This window comes from Trachinotus anak, unplaced genomic scaffold, assembly GCF_046630095.1.
Source record: "Trachinotus anak isolate AG129_WGS33_773 ecotype Australia unplaced genomic scaffold, CSIRO_AGI_Tana_v1 ptg000016l, whole genome shotgun sequence".
Lineage (NCBI taxonomy): Eukaryota > Metazoa > Chordata > Actinopteri > Carangiformes > Carangidae > Trachinotus > Trachinotus anak.
The window spans coordinates 9,191,735-9,204,079 of NW_027273867.1; the positions used below are offsets into that span (position 1 = coordinate 9,191,735).

The 12,345-nt window shown below is 41.4% G+C and overlaps 1 protein-coding gene across 1 annotated transcript in view; it reads left to right on the forward strand.

Moving 5' to 3' along the window:
• The window catches only part of csmd2 (CUB and Sushi multiple domains 2), a 229,383-nt gene that overhangs the window by 145,227 nt on the left and 71,811 nt on the right, over positions 1 to 12,345 (forward strand). The window contains exons 27-30 of the mRNA XM_071499949.1: positions 8,519 to 8,721; positions 8,917 to 9,108; positions 10,565 to 10,703; positions 10,860 to 11,047. Coding sequence (XP_071356050.1) covers positions 8,519 to 8,721; positions 8,917 to 9,108; positions 10,565 to 10,703; positions 10,860 to 11,047 — 722 coding nt within the window. The remainder of the gene's footprint in view (positions 1 to 8,518; positions 8,722 to 8,916; positions 9,109 to 10,564; positions 10,704 to 10,859; positions 11,048 to 12,345) is intronic.

The following is a 12,345-nucleotide window of genomic DNA, read 5'->3' on the forward strand; positions in this document are numbered from 1 at the left end:
CATGTTTTGACAGCATTGAAATGGAGGGCCATTAAGTCACAACCACGGGACAAGCAAAGTGTGCTTAGGTACTTGCAGGAGAAGTGTTCAAGACACAGTGCTCCGTTAAGTCCATGAGTACATATGTATATATGAAGGAAAGTGTGGAAGAGGAGGAGAATACTATAGATGTTTAAGTGGGAGGGCTATAATCTCTTCTTTCATAAATTGGATTAACGTTTCCTAGAAGATCACACGCTCATCATAATAGAACATTGTATCTGCATGACACACATTTTTTCTATAGGCATTGCTTTAGGGGACAGGAAGTACTTTCTGACTTGAATGAAGTATTTAATGTTTGGATTATGTCTACAAATATCAGCAGACTTTTGGTATCTATACCGGTAATGCTTTGTAAGGCTCTAAATACAGCCAACGTTAGAACTTCCTTGTTACAGTTGTTTTTTAGCATCATTTCATTTCACTTCATTTTGGTCATTGTTTCTTTCAAATCCAATGTGCTGGAATAAATCCAAAGCAATAGCATACATGTGCTAATACTTTGAGACTGCAGTGCCCACTGTACTTTATCATTTACCTACATTGCACAGATCTGTGTGGTTGTCTGCATGGGTCTATTTGTGTGCGAATGTTGTCTCATAGCTTGAACATCTGACATTCTCAGGTCCCTCATGATTGCAAGTTTAGGTTCATTAGTGCCTTCACTACCTTTGGGTCCCAGGCATTCCTCTGCAAGGTATGCTCCATATCCATGCCTTTGATCCTACCCACGCAATTCATTATTAAGAAGAATTTGCAATGCATTAGCTCAGGGATTCCTTGTAAATCAAATTGTGTAGATGAAGGTAGCACACTAATCAACCTGTACCAAGTTTGTGAGAGACCAGGAGTTGTGCCATGCGGCAGCAGACATCTAAAATGCCTACGGACTGGTGTACCGAGAGTTATTGATGGAAAGAGAGGATAGGTGGGAGACGGAGAGTTTAATACAGACATAAAGAGATAATAACAGGATAAAAGGAATGGTGATGATAACAGAAGCAATGAGCCATTTCACCGATGGAACATCCAGTAGTTACGGCTACAGAGATCAAATGAGGGACCTGGCCCACATGGTACACTGAACAATGAAGCCATATGTATTCAACTTAAAATTGGCATTTAGTCTTTACTTAGAAGCATGGCCAGTAATTTGAGAGCTTCTATGTTGTAAAACACGGTTTACTGCGAGGGTTATAACACAGTATGGTGTCTTTTTGACTGACTGTTGTTAACAAAGCATTTATAGGACTAACACAGTATGTGAAGAGGAAATAGATCATTGTAAATAGACCCGTGGTTGAACTCTGTCTATAGTACAGCAGGGCTAGCAGGGTAGAACAGCCCAACTGACTGCTTAATTCCTTCTGTATTGATTTGTTGTTTCTTTTATCATTTTTCTCTCTGGTTGAGATCATTTACTCACCAAGCAATTTACCAGAAACTCTGGTACACCTGCTTATTCATGGCATTATATAATTATTCAGTTGTTTACATTAAACATCAAAATGAGGAAAAAATTGATCTCATTGACTTTGACTGTGGCATCATTGTTGGTGCCAAACAGGCTAGTTTGACTATTTCTGAAACTGTTGATGTCCTGGGATTTTCCCTAGGAATTCCTTGTTGTTGAGAGAGGCCAGACTGGTTGGATCTGATAGAAAGTCTACAGTAACTCAGATAACCACTCTATATGCGTGGGGTGAGCAGAAACGCATCAGAATGCACAACATGTCCTGACCTTAAGGTGGATGAGCTGCAACAGGAGACAACCACGTCAGGTTCCACTTCTGTCAGCCAAGAACAGAAATCTGAGGCTGCAGTGGACACGGATGCACCAAAACTGGACAGTTGAAGACTGGAAAAACGTAGTCTGGTCTGAAGAATCTGGATTTCTGCTGGGGCACACAGATGGTAGTGTCAGAATTTGGCATCAACAGCATGAATCCATGGAACCAACCTGTCTTGTATAAACAGTCCAGGCTGCTGGTGGTGGTGGAGTAATGGTGTGGGGAATGTTTTCTTGGCACAATTTGGACCCCTAAATACTAATAAACCATGGTTTGAATGCCACAGCCTGTCTGAGTATTGTTGCTGACCATGTGCATCCCTCTATGGCCACAATAACACATAACAGAACCATCCCCTAATGGCTACTTCCAGCATGATAATGCACCATGTCTCAAAGCAAAGGTCGTCTCAGACTGGTTTCATAAATATGACAGTGAGTTCAGTTCACTGTCACCAGATCTAAATCCATCCCTTTGGGACAGTAGAACAGGACATTGGCAGCATGAATGTTCAGCTGACAGATCTGCAGAAATGACAACATGGAGCAGAATCTTGTGGAATCCATGCCATGAAGTACTGAGGTTTGAGAGCAACAGGAGGCCTTACCCAGTATTAGTATGGTGGCCCTAACAAACATCTTGGTGAGTGTAGTTGCCTTCCAGAGAAGATTGTATATAACTGCAGTACTTTCTGTTGATAAGCGTCTGCTTTAAGGGGAAAATCTACTGTTAAACAAAATGCACAGTGCAAATCCGGTGATTTTGGACAGTGAAGTTAATACATCTGTCTCTTGAGATCTGATGAGCAAAATGTCTTCAAATCCCAAGCAAATCACAATGGATCTCATAATTGTGTTAGCAGTTTTTTTTTTCTTTGTCTGGATTTGTCTCCAGATAAGATCATCAGCACTGTCTGCACTGTCGAGCCCATGAATAGAATTGTTCAAATATGACAAAATCTCAGCTGTTAAATACTTTTTTTTTTTAAGTAACATGCAGAAGCATTTTTCCTTTGAGGAGCCACATATTCCACTTTTCCAATGCAGTGCATCACCAGTTAGAGCATTTGTCATGCTCTATCACAGAAACAGTGCCCTCAGTCTCAAATGAATATGCATGTATATTTCGCTGGGTTTGCACAACCCAACACATCAACCTAAAAATCCTTTAAACTCAGTGTGTGTGTGTATGTGTGTGTGTGTGTGTGTGTGTGTGTGTGTGTGTGTGTGTGTGTGTGTCTGTCTGTCTGTCTGTCTGTCTGTCTGTGTGTGTGTGTGTCCTTTTTACACAGTAAAGTTATATTCGCTTGTCTGTGCTTTTTAAGGCGGTAATGTGGAGTTTGGTGTTGACAGTTTTTAATAAGATTTAGGTTCAGGTTAGGCAAAGATTTGAGATTGTGTTGAGGGATAAGGAATGAATTTGATAAATGGACGGTGGTCATAAGTGAAAGGTTGTGTGTGTGTGTGTGTGTGTGTGTGTGTGTGTGTGTGTGTGTGTGTGTGTGTGTGTGTGTGTGTGTGTGTGTGTGTGTGTGTGTGTGAGTGTGTGTGTTCTTCAACCTCTGCTTTTATCTCTCTGATTCATTTCCCAGTTCCACACCTCTTCCTGTCTGAAGATAATTGTGAACTGTCTTTTATCTGTATGATAACACCGCTGACCCATTATTACATCATGCACCTCGCAGTGCTTGAACTGGCCAAAAAAATTGCAGGGACCACAACTTGGCTCAGGTGTCAAAAGAACCACCAAGAGTCGGTTGTCCTGCCTTGATATACCTGGTGTCTTTTAAAGCTCATGGTATTGATATGTCTCAGTATTGATGAACGATCCCTCAGGGACAGTCCCACAGAGGCCACATCCCCACATATATCGATGAGGCTGGCTCTCAGTGTGACATTGCCTTTATACACATAATCTCAATTAGTTGCGAGAAAGAAAGCAGCTGCAAGCACATGTTTGCTCTCTATCTTTCTTCTTCCTCCTTCCCTCACACCACACACAAACACATACACACCCCCACATACATACTTCATCCTCATGCACACATACACCTCCTCTGACGACTCCCCACAGGACTCGTGATTGCAGCTACGCTGCTTTGTATTCATATGAGAGAGTCTCAGCACTCTCCATTTCTCTCTTTATTCCTCTCATATGAATACAAAATAGTTAAAGCAGAATCAAAAGAGACCTGAGAAATCTCTTCCATCCCTCTCTTCCTCATCTCATCTCTTGGCACCGTTTCCTCTGACACTTGATTGAACTATTTTATCTTGTTAAGAGGGGGACGAGTGTAAAGGAGAGCCCTCAGCTGCAAACTTCAAAACCAGGTTTGCTATGATTCCACTAATCGTCAACTGCTCACCGAAGCCCAAATTTCCATTTTCAGTGAGATATGCAGCAATTCTCTCCTCAACCTGTTGTGTTATTCATCCCTCATGTCCCCCCACTTCCCAGCACACACACACACACGCACACACACAAACCCACTCCACACCGGAGGAACACAAGCATTTGTGTTCAGAGCAGAAGTTGTCTCCAAATGGGCATGGACATCTAAAATGAACAACTTTGGATGACAAGCTGTGAAGTATTTTGTTCATTTTAAACAAGTGTGAACATTTACACACACACACACACACACACACACACACACACACACACACACACACACACAGACACTGTTAGATCTTTCACACAAATTCTAGCGGCAGCTGTGGCAGCAGGGTCAGTATCACAGGGCACACCTCCAAAGAAAGACAGACAAGGAATGTCCGGAATAGAAATAATAGAAATAAAAGAAGAGTGCAGTCTACAGCCCTGATACGTGTTCTGCCAAGACCTCTGAGTGACCAGAAAAAAAAAGGCAGCAGGGCTTTTATGTGCCAGAATCAACATATTTTCTTGAGTCTTTTGCTCTCACCATCGTCTCTTTTTCACTATCTCCTCATCCCACCCCTCAGCCTTCACTCTCAGAAAGTGACAAGGAGAGATAGGCTATTTAGATCTTGTACAAAAGAAACCAATTATCCTAACATGCAGCCCACGTCCATCCTATCCATCCGACCGCTCAGCACAAATCCCTCCATGCTTCAGAGCTTCCTCTGCTCTCCATCAACCTCTTATCCTCCTGCCATCATCCTCTTCTGCCAGCAACGAAGCAATGATTAACGCTGGGCTTGTTTTCGTTCCCTCCCTCACCTCCAGCCTTCCCTCAGTGTACTTCTTCCTTACCACCCACCTCTCCATCTTTCTTTCACCACATAAATCTGGATAGAAAACATGATGCTGTCCGGTGTCTGGCAGTCATGAAGCTTGCATTAGAACATGAGACCTGTCGGCACATCGGCGTGGATCCAACACGTGACTGGTTCTCGACTCTTTGCTCATGCAAATCCCCAGAACTGTCTTCTACGCTCACTCATATCCTCAGCCTTCACACACGCACACTTGCACACATACTGTACATACTGCACATTAATATTCTATGCAGGGAAGCACACGCATGTACACATATTAGAAAAAAAGGTGCTGTTTTTGTTTTATTCATGCTGGCAAATTCAGTGAAGCACTCAGTGTCTCCTGTCGAGAGTATGGGGAGATGGAGCGTAGGTGAAAGGATCGTAGAACCTGAGGGTTTCACAACAGCATTTGCATAACAAGCGTCTGACTGCCTGAGGTGCGTACATGACAGGGATGGAGGCCTTCGAACATCACCTTTGCTTGATGGAAGTGCAGGAGCTACCCAGGATGAGAGTGGGAACCAGTGAACTCTTCTAACACTGTTCACCATCACATTTACACACAACTGGGCTTCTGGCCAACTGCAGATAAATTATACATTTTTGTTGATTTTGTAAATATGTGAATAGTTGACAAAAAAGATATTTCACCTGAATTTGCTGCAGTTTTAATTTAACAGATTACCTACATAGATAGAATGAATGGGGCTACTACAAAAGGTTTGGCACCTTGTACTTTGGAGCTGCCAAGAAGAAACAGTGTCTCTCTACTGGTGCATTTCAGGGTCATGTTACCCTGCTCAAGTGCTCCTCAGCAGTAGTTGGTGAAGAAGGTTCATTTTTGGATTCAAACCTCTGGGTGGTTTGACACAGTTTCCCTTCTTAAGGCTGGTGGCACTCTAAAAAAAAAGAAGTGAGTGTCTTCTCTAACTCTTAATAGACTATAAACTTTTGATTCTGTATACCATGAGAGAAAACACAGAGTATGTAGAAGTAAACAGGTTTATCTCTTCCAACAGCTTATATGTATAAGTTTTGTATTGCTTTTTTAATTCTAATTGAGCTTTGAATGATTGCGGTATATCACAGGGTTTTATCAAAATGCCAGTGAATATGAGCAAGAGAATTGTAAGCAGAGGAATGATTACAGTGAATAGGATTAGTATTTATGCTACTTCTTAGATGATCAAAGTTGGAAACATGTGATGTGCTGCTTTGCAGAGATAAGGAGGTTAATCTGTGCCCTGTATGTATGCGTGTGTCTGTGCCTGCATCTGTTTCCCAGGCCTGGATGCTGATGTACGAGTGTGTAATGCAGCACACACTTTAAACATACCTATCAGTGTACATTTGCGTGAATATGTACTGGTGTGCCTGTCTGCATCTGTTTGTTTTCCGTGCACTTATTTTACAAGCATTGCGACAGGACTTGTCAAGTAGGTTATGTACAGTATCCACGCACAGCCCATTGTTGAGTAGCCTCTGGCTGCTGCTCACACATCAGACAGTATGGGAATCGGAGTCTGACACCAATTATGCAGAAACGGTGGGAACTTGTTGCTAAACCCGACATATCAGTGGGTTGCTGTTTCTCCTCTGCATCATCTGTAGCTCAAGGCTGTGTGTGTGTGTGTGTGTGTGTGTGTGCGTGCGTGCACGTGTGTGTGTAAAGGGATGAGGATACTAAAAGCACATAAAGTACCACGATGACTGGGAAAGAGATTTCCATTCAACTCCTTGAATTTAAAATGGTATTTTGAGAAAATGACTACTGGACAGATTTATAATGAGCTAAGCTTAAGCTTGTGGACAAAATAATAGAATCAACAGAGAATTACAGACTTCACTCTTTAAAAAAAAAAAATAGCTTAAATACTGCATTAGGTTTTTATAACAAGAACTGCACCTTCAAAACTAAAATGACTGAAACATGAGGGTGAGTGTCAGTAAATTGCTTTGGGGTAAAATTGTTGTCAGTTGTTCCTAATTAAATTGTTTTCCTAATAGTTTTTCATATTAACACACTGAAATATTTAATTGGGCGTTCATATCATGTAACCACAATAATAAAATTTGGATCCATGTGTCGTGTTAAACAGTTTTGTGTTTGTATTTCTCAGTGGGAAATGCATGCAAGATGTTACATCATCCAAGTAGAGCATTTGAAGCAGCGTTAGAGACAGTGTTTACCTTGCTGAAATACATTTATTGTTGTGCTTACTTTGTATGTGAAGCAGGTGAGTTTAGTCCAACACTAGTTTAACGGAATGTTTTCTTAATGTTAGCACAGCTTTATCTCAATGCATTCCACTGTATTCTTTTATTTTGAAGGCATGCAAGATAGCAATGTGTTGCAGAGGGGAAAAAAGGCATAAATTAAATGAGCTGATATCTCATGTTTGAAACTTTGCCGAAGGATGAAGATGTTGTTTGTCTTTAAAGAGCCCATCCAAAAACACACACTTACACATGCTCACACACAGGACTCCAGACAATATGTCATTATGAAGCTGCTGCATTGAGGCCGGCACACTTAGACACGCACGTACACACCTACAGCGCATTTCACATCCAGTGGACCACCAGCTGGCTGACAGCTGTCTGAGCGAGAAGTGAAGGGTAGATGTTTTGACAGCATCATCTTTCTGATGTCTAGACTGAAACTATTAAATGCCATGGCAGACATATCTGCTTGAGTGACACTGTGGAACATCTATTGAATGTTCTGGATCTGGCATCTGTGATTCACTTTTAAATGTTATTTGTTTCCCTGCTTTATATTTGGCCTGCCCTGTGTTTCTGTCTTTCCTCTGTTCTTATTGTCTCCTTTAATCACATTATTACCTTGTGTGCATTGATTCTTTTAAATACCCAGTAGTTTGATTTAATCCGTTTATTTCCTCCTCCTTGGATCTGACTCATCCTTTTTTTTAACGTTTTAGAAATTGTGATTTGTGTTGCTAAAAGCCTGGACTTATTCTTTTTTTTTTCTTCTGCTGTTGTTCTATCATTCCATTTAATTTCAGCCTCCATACAAAACAAAACAAAATACTGAACCTTGATCATAAAACATGGAAGATGCAGAGGGTTTTTCCCAAATCCCCCAATCTGTATACCACCAACATTATGTGTCAGAACAAAAGGAGCCTAGATTTTTCTCCTGAGTAAAGCTGTTAATGGAAAAACTGTGAGATATGGGCGAAAATTACCTTCCGGACCCAAGGCTTATTTGAAGAAAATGAGATGCAAATAGGAGGTGACAATATTCAGAGCCAGGTTTTAATATTTTCAATAAGAAAATAAACAGTTTTTTGTCTGCCTGAAGTTGTTTGCTGTAAGGCTGAATTGTAAGGGGAGATTCATGGGGGTTAAAACTAAATTCAGAGGGAGTGTCTTCTCTCAGCCTCCACAGACTCTGAAGTATCTTATCTGTGTCTTGAACAGTCTGCATTTCCTGGTTTTCCACACGGAGGAGGTCCACGACGTGCTTCGGATCTGGGATGGGCCCCAGGATGGAGGCGTTCTGCTGAGGGAGCTGAGTGGTTCAGTGCTGCCCCCAGACGCCCACAGCACCTTCAACACTGTGAGCCTGCAGTTCACCACAGACTTCTTTACCAGCAAGCAGGGCTTTGCTCTGCAGTTCTCAGGTGAGGAGGAAGGAGGATGATGGGAGGGAGGTGAAAGAAATGATAGAACATGGATGAAATGGCTGGGTGGTAACTGAGTGGAGAGGAGAGACAAGGTTTAACTGTGAACTGTGATAATAATACCCTTTTATCATCTTGTAACTGAGGATCATTTTCGTGTCATTCCACTGATTGGGCCTCGTCTCGCCCCCACAGTCTCCACCGCAACCTCCTGCAATGACCCGGGCATGCCTACTAATGGTACCCGCAGTGGAGACAGCAGGGAACCTGGAGACCATGTGGCGTTCCAGTGTGATCCTGGCTACATCCTGCAGGGGGCCAACAGAATCACCTGCACTGAGATTAACGGCCGCTTCTTCTGGCAGCCAGACCCTCCTACATGCACAGGTACTCTAATAACGCAGCATGCAATCATCAGTTATGACTAATGCTACATGAGTACGATCAAAACTAGTCTGACTGTTGTCACATATCTATTGTTACTGCTGAGTGATAGGAAACACTACATGCAGTTTTCCACTAGTTGATGTGATCTTAATGTAACGTTATAGTAATATGTCATATGTTGAAAAGTTCAAGAAATTGACTGCTACATTTTTAAAATACTAAACTGGATGTTCAAAAGAGGTATTTTTCAGAACGCTTCTGCTTAAGAAATACAATATATTCCTTAAAATTGTATGTGTAAATCAAATAAGAGTCAAAATAACATTCACTTCAGTTAAATTCCTAAAGACAGAAGAGAACAGTATAAAAGTAAAAGTTATCTTGAAAAAAAGTATATCATGCTCCACACCCTGTCTAATGCAGTGAAGAGTATAACCTTTCTTGCTGGTCTGACTCTTGCGAAACAGGTAGACAGTGCAGATTCCTAATGCGATTACTTAACAGACTCCTTAAGTGAATCTCAATTGGCAAACCGGATTGGCGTGTTCCCTAGACATTTCCTGAAGTCACTGCAGCAGACGGAGAGATCTGATTATCCTCTTCCTCAATAACAACACCAACCTCTGGGTCAGACCTCTACTCTCTCCCTGTTTTTTTAAATATATGATCACACTCGGTGCTCAACAACACAATGTGGAGTAATTTACAGTGGCAATGAAAACCTTGTAATTAGCTGCCTTGTTTAATTAGTGCTTAGCTTAATTAGTTTGATCATTTTTTTTTTGGTGAGAGGTGGGACAGTTCAGTTCTCTGACACTTACAGGTGAGTGCACAGTAAGCCACTATCAGTGGGCATTAGCTATATCTCAATTAAGCATCTGTCACTATACGACCTCCTGCAGTGAAGCCATACAACACATACAGCAGGATACAACAGGATATAACAGGATATAACACAAATATAAAAAACTATGCATTTACTACTTTAAAACCTTTAGACACAAACATACCTTTAAACACAAATATAAAAAACTATGCATTTACTACTTTAAAACCTTTAGACACAAACATACCTTTAAACACAAATATAAAAAACTATGCATTTACTACTTTAAAACCTTTAGAATCTTTATGTAGCCATTAAATTCATTCAGTTTTCCAACACTGTAACTACTTGTTTTACTTTGACGACTATGATAAGTTGTATATATTAGCAGGTGGCCTCATAAAGAATTAGTTTTATGTGAGTTTTAACAAAACAATTATTCAGTAAGGCCGACTGAGGCAAATCACTGCTAAATAAAGACTATTTAACCTGGAAATTAGATTATGTATCATTGTAAAAAATTTTTTTTTGGTCCAATAGGTTTTAATATTCAATAGCTTTCAAAATGCCATTGTTGTGAACTGTCGGAGTTTCTCCTTTGAATTCTAATCAGTTGCTCTCCTTTCATAGCTCCATGCGGCGGCAACCTGACAGGACCTAGTGGACTGATTCTGTCTCCAGACTATCCTGAGCCTTACCCCCATGGGAGGGAGTGTGACTGGACAGTTACTGTCACACAGGACTATGTCATCGCTCTGAGCTTCAACCAGTGAGCTGATAGTATAAAAGCTACACACATTCTGACTATTAAACTGAGCTTTGCCATCATTGCCATACCATCGAGAGCATCCAGTTGTTACCATAGTTATAGCTCATCTAAGATACAAACATTCTAACATTATGTCATGTAAACTTCTATTACCAGGTTCAGCTTGGAGCCCAGTTATGACTTCTTACATATCTACGATGGGCCGGACTCCCTCAGCCCCTTGCTGGGTAGTTTCTATGGCACAGACGTTCCAGACCGCATAGAGAGCAGTTCCAACACGCTCTTCCTGGCTTTCCGCAGTGATGCCTCCCTAAGCAGCAATGGATTTGTGCTGCAGTACACAGGTGTGTTATTTGTGGATGAAGGAGTGATGTGTTCAGCGAACTGGACAAATCTTGCAAAAAACTGTTAAGCCAATGGACACTTTGATTTGATGTGCGTGTGTTAAATCTTGTAGGTTTTTCATCTCCATCGTGTCTTAAGATTCTGAGCAAAACAGTGAATTTTAAATAGTTTCTTTATCCCCTGAACAATTCATGTTTAAAAATTCTTCTGCTTGCACAGTGAGAATGGATTTACCCTCTGCTGCTTATCGACCTTCCAGATTGTTTCTTTTTAACTTTGTCTTGTGTCTCGTCCAAAACGAGTGAGATTAGTGGTGTGAAAATTGCTTCAGAGAAAGAATGGGGGTGTCTGGGCTGCAGCGTCCTGATCACCACCCTCCCATTTGTGCCATGGTCTGCTTGGGCGTCATTATTGATCCGTACCTCCTCTAGTTGCCGACTTACACAAAGAATTATGAAAATGAAAAGCCGACAGCATGTGTGCTAAAGCTCCTTTTGATAAGTGCTTTGCAGCCGCACAAAAGGCTTCTCATAAATTAGAGCAAACAACGTTTTGTTGTCTCATGTCTAAGCCTAGCTGACCGCAGCGTGCTGTTTGGGGTGCCCAAATTTTATTTTCTCACACGAGGTGCTCTGTACTACACACATGGTGCAGAATGATCACAGACATCCTTGACAGCAGGCCGGTTGTTTTAAGGATAACACAAGACATCTGTGTTTTCCGCATTTGTGTTTCAGATTCTCAAGGGAGCGCCTCAGTGCCTGCGTGTTGAACCCTTTTCCTAACAAATATACAGACGCTGAACAAGGTCTAAATTAGACAGGGCATCTTCGTTAAAGGCTTTGCTTGAGAGAACAGTGTTAAATCTTTCTAAATCTCCTAGCCTCAATTAGAACTGTTAAAGGTATCAGACGTTTAACCGATTCCAGATCGACCATGAGCTCTCTGTTTCTTGGCTGGTGTCCAGGTGGGATTTGAACTATTCAAGCCATTGAACTGATTTAAGAATGCTACCTGTTTGTGTGATACAGCTCTGATGCATTACAGTACATATGCAGTACATATAATGGGCTGAAACACTGTCTTTTGGTGAGACGTCGTTACAGAGCCTGCACCTTAACTCACTCCCAGCTCTGCAGTGTGTGTTAATACAGTGTGTGATATTGTATGGCCAATCTGGTAGAGCAGATGGACCCAGTGTGTGGCTCAGAAAAACTCCCTCTCCCCACTTCCAATTCTCCACACTAATGAACCATAACCAAATAATACATAAATTACCTCCTCGGTTTCAGACAAA